This window comes from Mauremys reevesii, linkage group 8, assembly GCF_016161935.1.
Source record: "Mauremys reevesii isolate NIE-2019 linkage group 8, ASM1616193v1, whole genome shotgun sequence".
Classification (NCBI taxonomy): domain Eukaryota; kingdom Metazoa; phylum Chordata; order Testudines; family Geoemydidae; genus Mauremys; species Mauremys reevesii.
In genome coordinates, this window is record NC_052630.1 from 1,068,685 (window position 1) to 1,086,405 (window position 17,721).

Below are 17,721 nucleotides of genomic sequence, written 5' to 3' on the forward strand. Positions count from 1 at the left end.
AACAAAGCTACGGCCCAGGGTGGGGGAGACCTGCTTGTAACGGCTCTCACTAAAACAGTGCCAGAAATTCCCCTTCTCTCTCCTGCACCAGTTGCCTGGGAACCATCACACCAAGCACAGAAGGAAACGCAGACTCCCCGTAGCACAGGGCTAATGCAAGGGAAGCTCTGCTTTCGAGCTGACCCCCCTACTGAAAGGTTCCAGAAGTTTCCAGTTTCAACTAGGGCTGAATGAATTTGAGGGCAACTTCCTCCCTTCACACTGATGTGAGGGAAGACACTGGAAGACAAGGAACTAAGGGCTTGTCTACACTACCATGCAGGGTCGATCTAAGACACGCAACTTCAGCTACGTGAATAGCGTAGCTGAAGTTGACGTCCTTAGATCTACTTACCGCCATGTCTTCACTGCAGTAAGCCGACAGCTGACGCTCTCCCGTCGACTCCGCTTGCGCTCCTCGTTCTGGTGGAGTACCAGGGTTGACGGGAGAGCACTTGGCGCGATTTATCGCGTCTAGACTAGATCGATCACTGGATTGATCATTGCCCACTGATCCAGCGGGTAATGTAGACAAGCCCTGAGATTCTCTTGTCTCCCCTCTGTGGGCACAGGACAATAGTTCTTTACAGAAGCAGTTTGGACTTTCACTCACTACTAGTATCAGAACCATCCTGGAGAAAAACAATCACCCCCAATGTGCAGCAGAGTCAATTGCAGGCCTCTCTGTGGATTCAACCCGTAGCGCTCCCCTGCTGGGCACACACTGCACTAGTTGTCACTGGCTACCGAAAGCCTCTAGTTTACAGATCCATAGAATCTAAGCCCAGAAGGGACCATCAGATCACCTGGTCTGACCTCCTGCATACCACACACCATGGCATTTTACACTGCTACCCCTGTATGGAATCCAGCCACTTGTGTCTGGCTAAAGCATCTTCCAGAAAGGCACCAGCCTGGCTCTGAAGCCATCAAGAGATGGAATATCCACCACGTCCCCTGGGAGTTTGTCCCACCGGTTAATCATCCTCACAGTCAAAAACTGGGGCCTAATTTCTCATTGAATGTGGCTGGTTTCAGCCACCCACCTTTAGATTACAGTGCCATGTAGTAGCTAATCTTTTACCTGTGAAGGTACTTATACTCCATAACCAAGTCATCTCTCAGTCTTCTTTTTAATAGTCTAAGCAATTGAGCTCTGTATGAGGAGAGAGTTAAGGCATCTTCTCCAGCTCTCAAATCATATTTGTGGCTCTTTTCTGAGCCTTTTCAATTTTCTAACATCCTTTTAAAAACATGGACACAGTATTCCCAGTATCTTCTCAGCGAGGCCCTATACAGAGGTAAAATCAGCTGCTGCTGCCTCCTATGCACTACTGCCGCTTACACATCCCAGGATCACATGGGTTGTTTTTTCCCAACATTGCCCTGGGAGCTCATGCCGAGTTGCTTGCTCACTGTGAGTGCCTAAAGCCTTTTCAGAATCACAGGGGCCCCACTCGGTAGTGATGGCCTGCAGTCCTTGTCCCTAGATGTATAATGTTGCATTTGGCTGTATAAAAACCCATTTTGATTGAATGGGCCTGCTTACCAAGCAATCCAGATCCTTCTGTCTGACTCCCTGCCCTCATCACTATTTACCACTCTGCCAGTCTCTGTGTCACCTGCAAATTTTATCAGAAGTGATTTTATATTTACTTCCAGACCGCGGATAAAAATGTTGAATAGCGTTGGGCCTAGTACCAGCCCCTACAGCCCACTAAAACACCTGCCCTCAGTGACGATTCTCCATTTGTGGTTACTTTGAACTCTGTCAGTTAGCCAGTTCTGAAGCCATTTAATCTGTGCTGTATTGCTATTGTAAAGTGCCCATTTTCAAAACCTGAACAGCAGGTGGTCCTGTAATAGGGTGGCTTGCCCTTGGGATGGAGAGCCTGGGGCTACGCCAACCTGATAACAGGACAAACCTCACCCGTAAGGGTCATGGGGATTTCCTGTATGCAAAAAGCTGACAGGGCCCAGCTGGGGAAAGAGCCTGCAAGGAGCAAGGTGGTCTCTGTGGGGCCCTGACTCCGTGCTGGAAGGAAGCTCAAAGCAGGGAGACAAGCTCGCCAGGCTAGGAGGCCTGGGACAGACCCGATCAAAGCAGGGAAGAGACTGAGGGCCCCAGAGAGGAAGTAAAGAGTCAAGGTAGGAAATGGCTGAGGGAAAACTGCAACATGGGAAAAGGACAGGCCAGGGCCCTGGGCCAGAGCCCAGAGTCAAGGGCGGGACTAGGTTCCCTTACCAGCCCCAGCAAAGGGGGCTGCAGGCCGAACCTCGAAGACAGGTTGAAGAACAGAGCCATAGAGGGCGGGAGAATTGGTTTTTGCCTTTCAGACATGTTTGGGACGCCTTAGTTTGGACAAGTGTGACCCCAGAAGGAGTGGATTGAAGACGGTGACCCAGTGGGCGGGCTGAGTTACTACTCCAGCACTGGTGACCACTGGCAGGGGGCACGAGCCCTGCGGGAGAGCTGCAATGCCGTATCTGGTCCTGAGGGGTGCCTGGACTCGCTTACAGGTACTCAGTCAAACACCTCACAAAAGTGTATTTTAAGTCTACGCAGTTACCTTTATCAACCAAACTTGTAATCTCATCAAAGAACAAAATCAGGTTTGTTTGATAAGACCTATTTTCATAAAACTACATTGACTTGCATTAATTATATTCCTGTCCTTTAATTCTTTATCAATTAAAACCTGTATCAGCTTTTGTTTTATTTTGCTAGCCAATAAATAGCTGCATCATCCCGTTTGCCCTTTTTGAATATGGGCACAACACTAGCACTCTTCCAGTTTTCTGCAATTTCCCCAGTATTCCAAGATCTATTAAAAATGAACATCGGCAGACCAGAGATATCCTCAGCCAACGCTTTTAGGACTCTTGGGTGCTGAATTAAAAATGTTTATCCCTAGCAGTTGTTGTCTAACACTCTCCTCAGTCACTAATGGATTGGAAAATACTTCTTCATCCTCATGTGATACGAGTCCTTTATCCTGCTTCTTTCCAAATACAGAAGAGAAATATTTATTAAATACTTCTTCCTCTTCTGCATCAATATGAACAATTTTACCATCTGCATCAAGTAATGGGCCAATACCACTGCTAGGATTTATTTTGTTCCTGATATATTTTTTAAAAATCTCCTCACTGACCTTAGCCTTGCCAGCAATGGATTTTTCCCTGCTATCTTTAGCTTCTCATTAATTTTCTAAACTTCATAACTTCTAATTTATATATTATTATTATTATTATTATATTTCCCCCTTTTTCATATTTGTTATATATTGATTTTTTATTTCTAATTTGCCACTGAACCAGGATGGGCTTTTAACCAAACTTCTCCTCTTTCTTGATTGTGGAGTTGTGATTTTTGGGCCATCTAATAACTCCCACTTTTCATTCACATTTTACTGCCTAAATGTGTTTCTGCTTCCCCAGCTCCCAATTTTTCTCTGCTTTGGGAACTGAGCCCTTTTGAAGCACCCAGTGGATATACTACTGGTTGGGACTGTTCTCTGTTCGCTCACATTGAATTGTAAACAGGTCATGATCACTGGTCCCTAGGTAACCACCAACTTCCAGTCCAGTGATCAACTCAACTTTATTCATTACACTGAGGTCCAATATAGAATTGCCTCATGGTGGGTGAGATACCTCTTGTGTTGGAAAATTACGATCTATAATTTTTAGACGTTCCAATTGTGTATTACTGCTGGTGAGCAGAGAATCTGCTTTCCCCAAGCCAGGTCTAGCAGTGCAGGTCTGTACAGTTAACTTCCCAAAAGCAGAGCCCAGAGGAGTTGCCCCAGGCATTACTGACCTGCTGGCCGTTTGGTCAGGTTGAGGCAGTCTGCGTGGTACACTTTTGGGCAGCCTGTCTTCTTACACGAAACTAGCTGCCCTCCATCTCCACAGCTGAAGCACTCATCCTCTCGCTCTTTCATGATCTCTGCCTGTGACCTGCGCTTCACCTGCTGCCGTCTTTTGAACTTCTTGGACTTCTCCTCTGTAAGGTTAGGGGGATTCTGCAAGTAAGATCATACAAATTAACAGTGGTCTCTGCCCCCACTCCTTTCTCTCTGCCCCCTCTGGCTGATCTAAGCAAGTGGCACAGGCCATGCTGAAGTATCCTGCTACAGGAGAGCTGCCCATCTAGCACACAACTGTCGTCTCCAAAACAAGGCAACTGGGGATACTCTGCATGTTCAAACAGAGGAAAAACTGGAATGAAACCCAAAGCCAAGTAACAATTCCATCTGTACACAGCAGGGCCAAGCCACTTGAATTCCTGGGTTTCATGCCAGACTAACCTTCCTCCCTAGGCATGGACCCAATCTTGTCTTTTTTTTTTTTTTTGGTAAACGAGAATCAAAAACTGGTATGTTGGTGATTGAATGACAAACTCCAGGCAGTGAGATTAAACAAAGGGAGAGATGTAAGTGTTTTTACACATTAAAGAATTAAAAGTAGATTTGCTTTATCTTACCCTGAAAAGTATCAAAGCCATGGACCGTGATTCGTGGATGTTAGCTTCCTATTATGGAGTGCACTGACTGAACAATAGAGCACATTTTAATACCTGAAGAGCTTTTAAAACCCCTCATGATACATGCTGTGAGTTATGCTGAAGTGAATGGGATGTGAATGATGCTTTCAACCCCATCTAGGGCAGTGGAGAAGCATCCCATTCTGGGAAATAACTGCTTTGCAGAGGATACATAATTAGAAAAACATTGCCACTGAAACCTGAGACATACCTGGCATCTGACACAGCCGTTTCTAAATGTTTCATGAAACCCACGTTAACTGTCTGTTGCTGCTACCGTATCTGGAAACCATCCAGAAGCTTTGCACTGAACGGGCTGGTAAAAACGTGCACTACACTGTATTTAGCAATGGCAAAGTAACACACAATGGAAATAAGATTGAAGATTACCAGAATAGATGGCTCTCTCTGACGAATGATGCTGATCAGAATTTAACAGAACTCAGACTGACGTATTTCATTATTTGGATATGTACTGACACAATGAGTCTCTCTCCTTTTCTGGTGTGACAGCTGGGCTATTACAGCAGTTGTAACTGCTCGAGGTAGAGTCGCAGCAGTTCCCACTCTTACAAAGCCTTTCTTTTTTCAGCTACAATTTTCCATATTTGGATTTTGCCAAAAGGTGATTGTTTCTGGACAGCTTGACAAACCCCTGGGAGGTTGGTGAGTAATGAAAGGATTTACTGACACACATTGTTCCCCACTACAAGAAACCTGACCACCATCATGGGAATAACTAAAAGACTAGCTGAATTTGAAACTTCAAACTTTAACGTAAATAACCCTCTCGGCCAGATTTTGTCCTGCCCCTTAGTGCAGGTATGTGGCGGGGGGGAAGCAGGAGGTGAATGCCATGCGGGGAGTGACTGCACGGAACACAGGGTATTTGAATAGCAAGGGCAGTTGCAAAAGCAGATGATCACTCTAAGCAAGACCCTGCAATACTCTTGCTGTGAAATATACCCCTTGCTAAAGAATTATTCTGCACATTCCGAGGCCTGGGTCTACATCTAAAAATTAGATCTAGCTACATTTCTCACGGCTGTGAAAAATGTTGCGCCCTGTGCAACACGTAGTTCGGTCGTCCTAGCCCCCAGTGTCAACGTGGCTAGATTGATGTCAGAATTCTCTGTAGCTTAGACACGTCCTACATCAGTGGAAGGGGGAGAAGTGGATTAACTATGTCCATGCACAAACCCCTTCTATCGGTGTAGGAAGCATCTACGCTACAGAGGCACAGCTGCGGCACTGTAGCCTCTGCAGGGTAGATGTGGCCTGAGTTCTGACTTTTTTTTTTTTCTTTTTTTGTAAAGCCTTTATGGTTTTAAAGAGAGCCTTTAAAACAAACAGAAGGGTATGGAACACCTTCCGTATGAGGCAAGGTTAATAAGACTGGGATTTTTCAGCTTGGAAAAGAGACGACTAAGGGGGGATATGATAGAGGTCTATAAAATCATGACTGGTGTGGAGAAAGTAAATAAGGAAGTGTTATTTACTCCTCCTCATAACACAAGAACTAGGGGTCAGCAAGTTTAAAACAAACAAAAGGAAGTAATTTCTTCACAGAAAACGTAGTCAGTCACTCTGTGGAACTCTTTGCCAGAGGATATTGAAAAGGCCAAGACTATAACAGGGTTCAAAAAAGAACTAGATAAATTCATGGAGGATCGGTCCATCAATGGCTATTAGCCAGGCTGGGCAGGGATGGGGTCCCTAGCCTCTGTTTATCAGAAGCTGGGAATGGGCGACAGGGGATGGATCACTTGATGATTCCCTGTTCTGTTCATTCCCTCTGGGGCACCTGGCATGGGCCACTGTCATAAGACAGGATACTGGGCTAGATGGAGCTTTGGTCTTACCCAGTATGGCTGTTCTTATGTTCTGTGCTGTCTTCCTGAGTCTGCAGATAGCCTGAAACAATCCCTCTGAGGGAGTGAACTACCTCAGTCATCAGACTGAAATGTTAATTCTGGATCCCAACAATGGCAAGTTAAGTGTAAACACCATTTTCTATTTCACTGCTGATTGTTTTATCAGAAACATCCATAATGTGCTTATCATAAAACTCCAAATCAACCGCCCAGGCCCAAAGCATCAGCTGCTCCCATCCAACTGCCAAAACCTCCAGCTTCCCCTGATTTCTATGATGCAGCAAAAATATGAGGCACACCATGCACCGAAAATGTGGCGACAGCACACAATAAACTGAACTTAGTATCAAAATAAATAACAGAGGGGCTCACTGTGCGATTCAGCTCATCTGTAATTAGTGGAACAGCTGTGATTTTCATTGAAATGAGGCTGCTGAAGAATTTGCAGTCTGCGACACCACAAGGCCACAAAACCTGGGATCCCACTACAGAATTTAGGTCCAGCTTGCTGTGGCGAACACAGGGCCTGGCCTGTAAACTTGTGAGGCTTTGGTGGTGCAGCACCAAACTCAATTCTCAACGAGGCAGTTTCTTGGTTGCAGCATGTGCCCACTAACTCCACAGCACCGAGCTTACAAGCTGCTTTGGGGAAGCATGTGGAACTACTGAACAGCTGTGGCTCAGACTCTGCTGGCGAAGACTGCGAGCTAGGCCAACTGGTTCTGCATATTTTCATTAAGAAGTCCCCATCCCAAGCAAACAGTAACATTCAAAGTAAAAAAATTAAATTCCTGTTAGTGCCACATTAAAGTTACGAAATCAAGTGCTCAAAAATCAGGAAGATCCAAAAGCTCATCCCTGGTGCAGGTATAGAGTGTTTCTGTTCCTATTTTACTAGTAAACTTTCATGTACTATTGCTAAACCCATGGAGAAAAATACTTACGAACTCTCCTAGTGCAGACAAGGCTTCTGTATAGGACCTGTATAGGTCCTCTGCTCTGGAATTTGGTTCCTACACTGATTTAACAAAGTCTGAGATGCTGTGCTCTGGTAACTTAAAGTGAAGAACTTGCACGTTTGCCCATCTCAACCCCAGCAGGATTTTCACAACCACCTTGAAAATACGGCGGCATTTATCATGGCGTTTCTGTATCCCTGCAGCAAGCAGGCCCCTCCAGCTCCAAGAATAAAGAGAAGCCAGAGAAGGGCTGTCCTACCTTTGGCCGTACCCCTAGGAACCCGCTGCAATTCGGAGCACCACATTTGCAAACTGTCTTTCCATTTCCCAGACATTCCAGGTTGTAGTTGAAAGTCAGCTCAGTCCCTGGCAATAAAAGAAATCAGTGGCAACATCTAGACTGTGACAAACCACCTGGCAGAAAGTTCTGCTTCTCCTGCTGAACTGAAGATTCACCAGAACCTACTCACGGCTGGCAGAAATGTGGAGGGGCACCAGCTTCTTCCCCTCCCATAGGGTAGATCTGCATGGATTGGCGACTAGATGCAGACCATATCACCTGCCACATTCCAGTTTTGCCATTGCGTTTGTTTGCTTGCCAGTGGCAAGCCAGGAATCATATTGCTGGGCCCCGGGCAATTATAACTGTGCCACTCTGCTCAGGGGCACAGACGCTTGCTGAGAAGGGGGGAGGTGGAAAGACAGGGAGCAGGGGGAGCTGCTACAGCTCGATGGGGGCTAGGGGTAGCTGGAGCCCGGCTGTAATGGGGCATCCCAACAGTTCCTGCCATTCCTAGGGCAGTTCCTCAGTATCTGGCTCCCCCTGCCCAGGTGCCAGTGCACCGTCCCCCGGCCTGTCCCCGCTACACTGTGTCCCCGCTGCACAGTCCCTGTACACCAGCGCCGGCCGGCCCAGCTGCGATGGCTGGCCGGCCCAGCTGCGATAGCCGGCTGGGAAAGGAGAGCAGTTCCTACCTGCTCTCCAGTGGCCAACTCAATGCTGTGTGCCACTGGAGCTCCTCTGGCCCCTCCTCCAGGTCCCTCGCACCTCTGCTCCCCCACCACGCATGTGCATGGAGATGGAAACACACCAGGGCCCCGCTCTTGCCTCCACAAGATATTGGGGGGTGGAAAATATGGGGCAGGTGGTGGAAACATACATCAACCCCCCCCACCAATATTTCCATTGCAGGGGCCCTTCGCTAATCCCCCAGTTCTGCCGCCCCTGCCACGCTTGTGTGTTCCCCCCTTTGCGTACTGAGGCTTTGTTCCAGACCCTCGCTAGAGACCCTTCCCTTTCTTGCCACAGGCTCCCCACCATTGAGAACTCCGGTCAACAACAGAACAAGGTCCCTTACCAGCTTTGATATTGACAAGAGCAAAGAGCCCAACCCGCGTATCGCCATTCACGGACCATTTCTGAGTCTCACAGTTGGGCTGGCAGCAATGGTTCATAAATCGAGCGTAATTGCCCTTCGGTCCGGCATCGATGATTCGATCCTAAAAGCACAAGGAAAAGCAACTTTTCTAACGTAATGTCTCCTGCTCAAGCCACCCCGCACAGGCCCTGCCCTGCCCCCAAAGCGTGTTACCAAATGCTCTCCATGCTGGCTTTCAGTGCCTGGGTATGTGTTCTACAACGCCCTACAGGCAGTACCTTTTCTGTGTGCACCTCTGACACCTGACACAATCCAAACAAGCTTCTGCACTCTGCTTCCCTTTGCTGGGGCTTGCAGGCAAAGTGTAAAATGCAGAGAACTGCCCTTCCCCGACCCCCCGAGCATCTGTTCCTGCAATGGACATGGAGGCCTCCTCCTGAAAGAGGCTGCTTTTCCTTCTTCAGAAGGGTAAAACCCAGGGCTCGTATCGGGCCAGCATGCTGCGGCAGGGCATACCAGCACCACTCCTGTGCTGCTCTCTTGTGCTCCATAATCATCTTCTTATTTATTATTTGTATCACTGAAGCACCGAGGAGCCCTAGGTGTGGACCTGAACCCCACTGTGTTAGGCGCTGTACAAAGAGTCACAAGATGGTCGGTCCTGCCCCAATCTATGTATAAGACAAGAAACAACAAACAAATAGACAGAGGGGGCGTACAAGTAATCAATCAGACAATAATGGTCAGCATGACAGGTGGCAGTCTCTGCGCACCGCCAGTCCAACCCTTGCCAACCTTTTTACAGCTGTCACAGCAAAGGAGATTTGTGAGACTGTATCTGCAGGTGGATAATGAGGTGGCTCCTCCCAAGCATGTGGGGCAGCACCGGGGAAGCACAAGGGAGCTTGCTGGAACATTTAACATGTGGGGAGTGCAGGCTGACATCATGGGCCAATCAGAGGTGAGCACTGATGGCTTGATAGTGAATATGAGATGATTGGAAGGTTAGGACAGGCCGTGAAGGGCCCTGAAAGCGAAGACAAGCAGCTTGTGTTTGATGCCCTAGAGCAGGGGAAGCCAGTGGAGGGTGCAAAAGGAGGTGTGACATGGTCAAACCAAGGGCTAGGAAAAGACCTTGGAAGGCCTGTTCTGAATGGATACGAGCAGGGCAAGGTCACATTTGTCAAAGCCAAAGAGAAGGAGGCTGCAGTAATCGAGAAGATGAGAGCCTGGGAGGAGCATTTCAGCTGGACGGATGGCTGGGAAAGGCCGTCTCTTAGAGGGGCTATGCAGAAAGAAACAGCAAGATTTAGACACAGCCTCAATGTGAGGCCCGAGCAAGAGCGCCAAGCCGAAGAGGACACCAGGTTATGGGCTGGAGTGCAGGCAGGGTAGGACAGTGGGGTCCACAGTGATAGTTTTCATTTGCCTTCGACGCTGCCAGCTGGCTGACCACTGATCCGGTTGTAACAATCACGCTAATGAACACGGCGTTTCTGTGGTGCAATTACCTCTGCCCCCCTTCAGGTTTGGGACTGTGCTTTGGTGCAACAGTGTTGGTGAGAAGACCTGAGATGCCACTGAGAGAAAGGAGGCTTCAGGTTCTACCGGGACAAAAGCAGAGCTCCGGGCTCCGTCCTGTCGGATCTACGCTGCTATGGGCCAGGTCAACCATCAACACCTGAGTGGGGAGCTTGAGCCTTTCGGGCTTCTGGGTCGGCTATGTGCAACTCCTGGAAAAGTCGAAGCCCAAGAGGGCTTTTGAGGAGCTCACTCTGGGGCCTGATTGCTCATGGAGGCAGGTGCGAGTGTGTCTCAGTCAGAGACTTGAGACACCACACACGAGGCATGTCTGTGCTTAGAGACACTGCATGGCTGCAGCTGATAAGCACTTTAAAGCTCCTGAGATACTTCTGCTGTCTCTGAAAGGCAAAAGAGAAGGACAGAGAAGCAGGCAAGACAGCAAGAGTGCAGAGAAGCCTACAGCTATGACCAAGGCCTCTGCTTGGTGCTCAGGTGCTTTGAATTCAAGTCATGAGGCGCCTCAGAACTCAATGATGCACCTAAGAGTGGAACAAGAGCAGAGCATGCTATTGAGCACTTTTCTGACACCTGTGATCAAGGGAGGCCTGGAGCCAGTGGAATCCCGTGCTCCCAAACAATGCCCTAAGGCTCTGTCTACACTGCAGTGTAAGCCCGGGGTTAGCAGACTCTGGGTTTGTTAACCTAGGGCTTGAACGCATTTGTAACCCCAGGTTAGGAATTGTTGAAACCTGAGTCCCAACCTGAGGCTCCAGCATCTACACTGCATTATGTGGGCCTCAGTCCAGCCACCCATATCCCAGGCTTCCTAGCATCCTCCAAAAATGTGGGCCCTCTAGCCCTTTGCTCATGGTGCGGTGTGGGAAAACTTCACTGTCCAGAAGCAGTTGGATGACTCTATAGTTGCTCCAAAGACACCCAGAGAATTCGCCTCTGCTGAGGTGGGTACAGTGCACAAGGCCAGGACCTGAGGCTGAGGGGTAGACCAAGGGTGTGATGGGGGAGGGAAGCAGAGCTGTGAGGTCTGTGAGTTGACAATCAGCAAGTTACAGTCCTAGCAGGGTCCTTCTCTGACCACAGCCAGAAAGGAAACGTGCTCTGGTGAACAGACGTCAGCCTCAGGATCTTAGCAGGGGTGGCTTGAGACACTCTAGGCTGGATCCACCATGGACCCAGGAACAGAGAGCCAGTAAGAGCAGAAATCATATTTAGAGAAACCCTATTGCCTGTCTGCCTATATGGCCCCTGTGACCATCACATCTGAGCACTGGGGAAACCATGGAATGGTAGGATTGGAAGGGACCTCGAGAGGTCAGCTAATCCTGTCCCATGCACTGAGGCAAGACTAAGTATTATCTAGACCAGCACTTCTCAACCTGGGGTCCGCGAGGGTACTCCAGGGGGTCTGTGGACCCCGCTGATCAACTCCTCCCCCTCCCTCCCTGTGCCTCCTGCACACAGAAACAGCTGTTCAGCAGATGCAGCAGGAGCTGGAAGGGAGAGGGAGGAGCGGGGACAGAGTGCTTGGGAGAGGGGGAGGGGCAGGGCTGGGGGCTTGGGGGAAGGGCCTGAGGCTGAGCAGGGGACTTGGGGGTTAGCAAAAAAATTTAAATAAAAATGGGGGTCCTCAGGTTGCTAAAGTTTGATAGCCGCTGATCTAGACCACCCCTGACAGGTGTTTGTCTAACCTGCTCTTAAAAGCCTCCAATGATGGAGATTCCACAACCTCCCTAGGCAATTTGTTCCAGTGCTTACTCACACGGTCAGAAAGTTTTTCCCAAAGTCTAACCTAAACCGCCTTTCCTGCAATTTAAGCCCATTGCTTCTTGTCCTGCCCTCAGAGGTTAAGGAGAACAATTTATCACCTTCCTCCCTATAATAATTTTTTATGTACTTGAAGCCTTATGTCCCCTCTCAGACTTCCCTTCTCCTGACTAAACAAACCAAAATTGTTCAGTCTTTCCTCAGAGGACATGTTTTCTAGACCTTTCATCACTTTTGCTGCTCTTCTCTGGACTTTCTCCACATCTTTGCTGAAGTGCGGTGCCCAGAACTGGACACGACACAACACTCCAGCTGAGTCCTTATCAGCGTGGAGCAGAGCAGAAGAATTCATTCTTGTCTTGCTTTCAACACTCCTGCTAATACAGCCCAGAATGATGTTTGCTTTTATTTTTTTTGCAACAGTATTATATTGTTTACTCATATTTAGCTTGTGATCCACTGTAACCCCAGATCCCTTTCTGCAGTACTCCTTCCTAGGCAGTCATTTCTCACTTTGTATTTATGCAATTGATTGTTCCTTCCTAATTGGAGCACTTTGCATTTGTCCTTATTGAATTTCATCCTATTTATTTCAGACTTCAGAAAGGGGTACAATACTCTGGAAAGATTAAGAGCCACTGGTCTAAGATACTGGCAAGCGAGAGGCCCATCACGTACCTTGTCCAAAGTCAGCATATAGAAGTTGGTAATGTCATGCTCCTGTGCATAGCGGATTCGTGCCCGACACTCCTCCTCATCAATCAGCTCTCCCACGTATTCATTAACAAACTCACCCTGCAAAAGAAAAAGTAACAGGCAGCTGCTCAGGACTTGCTGCTGACGGAAGCAGAACTCTTTGGAGGAGGAAGGCAATTCTGTGCTAACAAAGCTTGCTAGCCATTTCCTCTCTGGATACTTTCATTTAATTAAAGACTAGACCCCCGGTACTTTGCAGCTCGTTTCACCTAGATTCTGCAGCAACTTCATGCATTTCAAAAAAATGTATTCAGTAAACTAAACAGGACCATTAATAATATAGTCAACCATTCCCCCCTGTTCTATTTGAAAATAAACCATTTAGGGACAGCATAAAGTAATGTGAATTTGGATTCAGTGTGTTACAGAATTCCGCACTGACACCTGCTCCATAACTGAATTACAGTTGTCGGCAGAACTGATACACAGCCACGGTCCTGCAACAGTCCAGCAACAAGCTTTGCAACATCGCAGAGCACAGGGCACCTGGTCTGAACACTGCCAGCATTTATCCCACGCAGGAAAACCTGTTCAAGAGGCCACCAAACACAGTGAGTACAATGCTGCGCCACTTTTACCAAAAGATACCCCCAGTTCAGCATCTGAGTTTCGCTGGTTCCTTGTGTGGTGGTTACAGACAGGTTACATGGAAGGTTTTCAGGGATAACCACCTACACTGCATCACGGGCAGCAGTTAGGGCAGCCCACAGAGGCCAGGTCAGGGGCTGAGTTTGGCCTTCCTCTCTCTGGAGAGGCCAACCCCTCCTTGGCTAGCCTGTTCTGCTGTCTAACAGCCCTTACACATACGTCTCTGTCCTCTATTCAACTTACTGTCTCTACTCGTTCATAAGCTGAATATTTTTGGTAAAAAAGTGACGCATCAAAGAGCGGAGGTCGGCTTATAAACAGATCTACAGCAAAATGTGATGATTTTAAACTCTATGGAATCATTGACTTGAATATCTAATACATTGTCGTTTTGTTTACCTGGAGCGTTCACAGGCCCGGAGCCCCTCAGCTCCCTGGGGCTGCGGTTCGCCGTTCCCAGCCAGTGGGAGCTGCGGGAAGGCAAACGGCAGCCACTGGGAGCTGAGGGGCTCTGTGCCTGTGAAAGCTCCAAGTAAACAAAACATCCCGACCCGCTAGCAGCTTACCCTAACAGGCCAGGAGCCAAAGTCTGCCAATCCCTGAAATATAGGGTCGGCTTATGAAAGGGTCATACAGTTTTTGCTAGTTTTACCTAACCGTCTTGGGGGGTCAGCTTATAACCGAACGGGCTAATGAACGAGTATACACAGTAATTGTTCTCTGCTTTCCTTTGTTGTTTAACACAACCCTCTTTACTATGGAGAAAATCCCTCCAACCAGCAGCAGATCTAGACTTCTGGATTTTAGAAACATATGTGTTTTGGCAGTAGGGGGATCCTCCACATCCTGATATGCTAGTTTCAGCCATCACTACAGCTCTCCCAAGGACATTGCCCTTTTTCTGAGAGCTTCCCCAACAGACCTGGGTTTTTAAGTAAGATCCCCATGTGAAGAATGCCTGGAGGTTCCAGAATGGAAGCTCAGTGCTCCCTGTCTGGGAAATCTCAACCCGGTCCTACTGCCCATCACTTTAGTGTCTGCGGGCCATATAAGCAGATGGACCGAACCATCTTCTAGGCTACTATGGGGACTATTAGATCCCAAGGCAGTTCCCCAGCTAAGCTAGAACATCCCTGCCACCTGGATGAAAGCAGGTCAGGAAACTGAAGTCATTCACGTCTCTTCTATCTGAGCTCTTTGGTCAGACAATATGTAAGTTATGGAAACCATAGGAAGATGTCTATGAAGACTGGCTCAGTGTTACCACAGAGTAAAATGAAGACACATAATGGGTACCTTTTTAATGTCCCTTTTGGCTTGCAAGCCCCAGCCTCGTGCCAGCGTGCGGAAGATTTCTACCTCTGGGTACTGCCTCTTGGAGAAGCACTGGTTCTGACAGCGCTCCCCAGCCGGACAGACCAGGGGATGGCACTCATACAGCAGCATGCGATTGATGCACTCTGAGTCCAGACCACAGGGGTTTTCATCTGTGTGTTTGCAGTTGCACCGTGGTATCTCAGACAGGTCTGCTGTGAAGATCTGCACCTTGCCCACTGGTCTGTTTACCTTGAATGCACACATACAAGGTTAGCTAGCTAGGAAACAATAGCATGACAAGGAACAACCAACGCTGCATTTAACCCCACCCTCTCAGCATACAGGCCACAGTGCATATCAGTTCTAGCAAAGGACGGAAGGCCACACAGGTCTAAGCATATAAGGAACTTGTAGGCATCCCTCTAATTCATTCACCCCTAGCCTCTTGACTGCACTCAAGAGGTGCAGCTTTACCACTCTCGCTGCCACTGCCAGTCTTTGGCACACCCTACGCATCTTCCGTGTGAAATAACACGTTCTCCACTCCGAGTGACAGGTCTTAACATCGCTTCTCTTTGGGGCCTCTTGGTTTGGAAGAAGTTACCTCCCAACAGTTCTGTGCCATCCACCACCCAGACTGCACACCTGTGACAGGTTGCAGGGACTCTGCCTGAGCACTGGCAAACAAGTAGTTAACTCCCTACCCAACTATCTTGCCCATGTAAAGGCAAGAGTGACCAGACAAGGCTGGGGTCTGAAGGCCCATTCTGAAACTCAGAGTTAACCCAGGAAGCTCTTTAAAAACATCTCTGTGAGGAGGTAGAGGGCAGCACCAGATGGAGAAGAGACTGGCTTGTTTGTAGCACAAGCAGGGCCTTTGACTTGGTTAAAGACAAGGAACTCAAAGGCGGGCAGTAAATAGACACTCTCTTGAGAAAAGCCCTTTGCGGCTCTTTGTACCAACTTGCGATCCCTTCTGAATCCACTCCTCTGCAATGAACAGCAGTACGCTACTCACCTGTAACTAGAGCTGTCCTCCGAATCCCTCTAGACCCACCTCTAGCGCACTGGTTCTCAAACAGTGGGGTGGGACACAACTGCACAAAACTGTGTTTTCCTTCGCCACTGGCTAAACCCACATGGGGGAAGAGACATTTCCGGGACTGTATATGACTGGTCTTTAGCTACATAAAGATGCCCCGAGATGTCTCAGTAAAGCAGAGCACCTCTGTTACTGATGTCCAGCAGTGACAACAGCTGTTACATGAATTCAGGTAGCAGAGAGGACAGATGAAGTGCCCCAATATACTGCTGGAACTGAAAACCTTCCTGTCAATCCTCCCTGGGGGTAGCTAATCAGCCTTCAAAGGCATGCTCCACAGTGCAGGACTCTGCAAGCAGCAAAGGCATTTCTGTGTGCCTGTACAGTGGAGTCGCATCATAGGCACATTTAACTTATGCAATTTTAACTATACGCTCTTGGCAAAACAAAACAAAAAAGAGAAAAACAACAATTTAAATACTGCACCTGTAGTGCGGGCGATTCCGCCCGCCATTCCACTCAATGAGCATTTGACTATACGCGATTTTCGCCTTGTGCGCTGACTTCAGAACCTAACCCCCGCGTAAGATGTGACTCCCCTGTAAATATCCTGCACCAACAGCTCAGTGCTTATGACCCAGGCCTCCCCTCTATCTCCCACCAGCTGGTGATGATGTGATGTCCTTACCTTGATATGTTTGTAGGGAGGAGGCTTCTTATCGTTCTTTCTGTCTTCCTGCAGCTGTCTCAGTTCTTTCTGTGCCTTCAGCTCTTCAAACCTCACAGCTGCTTCCTGCAGAGCTGAAAGAAAATAGATGCTGTGTTACAAGAAGCCCCTTGTGCTAGTGTTGAAGTCAGGTAGCCTGAGTATTCTCCATGGCCACGTTTGTGCTCAGTTGTTTGTATGCATGTTTCTGAATGGGCAGGCCACGCTCCAGTGGCTTGCTACCTTGCCCCAAAGAGAGATGTTCCCTAGGTGGAGTAACGCACCCCATCGGAGGGGTCACTGAAGAGAGCTACCAGGAACCGAGCTGGAAGCATTAGCAGCCCCACTGAGGGCGGTGGGGGGCGAGGGCAGCATTAGCTCTGCCCCCTGAGATGCTGGCCTTCCATCACTGCTTGTATCGGCGGGTCCCCTCCAGCACAACACACTGCTGCATCCAACACCCACAAGCAGGAATCAGGAAGAGGCCAGACTGAAGGGGCACAGAGTAGCTGGAAGGTGGGTGCCTGTGGCTGGAGGAATGCAGTATGGATTGTTAGTGGCGTACCTTTTCCTTGAGGAGTTGTGTTAAGTGTATGGTGTATTCTGCTTTACAACAATGTTGTGTGTATATGAATTATTCTCACATTACAGATGGTGAACCTGAGGTGCAGTGGCTCAGCCAAGTTCACAGAGTTTGTGGCAGAACGGGAATAAATTGGAATTCAGGAGCTGGGTGTCTCTTGCTACCCTGGCATAAGCTCAGACCTCTGACTCTTATGGGTCTGAGGCACAAATAAGAGGTACTCTGCAAGCCTTGCTTCAACCTTGACTCTGGGAGGGCCATCAGGTTTCCACCCCATGGATGCCCTTCGTGGGACCAGAGAGGAACGGGCCCAAAACAATCTCAGAGCAGACAGCTAGTGCCCCCCAGAGCGCGAGGAAACGTGTTACCTTTCTTATAAATGCCATCCACTCCCTTGCCCATCTTGTCCTTGCTGCTCACGTCGCCTTCCATGTAGGGAAACACCCGAGCCTGGTGCGTCCAGAGGTAATCGTTGGACCCAAAAAACAGCACAGGAAACTCGCCAATGTCATGTTTCATCTTTTGGATATTTACAGGAATAGTTCTAGGATGGCAAATCTCAGCTGGCCACCACCTGTCACAGGGGATAGGGACAGGAAGAGTAGGTCAAAGCTTTGACACCA

The 17,721-nt window shown here is 48.5% G+C and overlaps 1 protein-coding gene across 5 annotated transcripts in view; it reads right to left on the bottom strand.

The window, feature by feature from the left end:
- NSD1 (nuclear receptor binding SET domain protein 1) overlaps positions 1–17,721 on the bottom strand; it is a 115,251-nt gene that overhangs the window by 13,345 nt on the left and 84,185 nt on the right. For 3 of the 5 annotated variants that reach the window (XM_039485519.1, XM_039485522.1, XM_039485518.1), the window contains exons 15-21: positions 17,467–17,672; positions 16,498–16,610; positions 14,747–15,016; positions 12,785–12,901; positions 8,780–8,921; positions 7,681–7,787; positions 3,863–4,067 (exon numbers count right to left, since the gene is read on the bottom strand). In XM_039485519.1, coding sequence (XP_039341453.1) covers positions 3,863–4,067; positions 7,681–7,787; positions 8,780–8,921; positions 12,785–12,901; positions 14,747–15,016; positions 16,498–16,610; positions 17,467–17,672 — 1,160 coding nt within the window. Of the gene's footprint in view, positions 1–1,588; positions 1,662–3,862; positions 4,068–7,680; positions 7,788–8,779; positions 8,922–12,784; positions 12,902–14,746; positions 15,017–16,497; positions 16,611–17,430; positions 17,433–17,466; positions 17,673–17,721 lie in introns of all 5 variants that reach the window. The other 2 variants (XM_039485520.1, XM_039485523.1) reach the window with 2 other exon arrangements.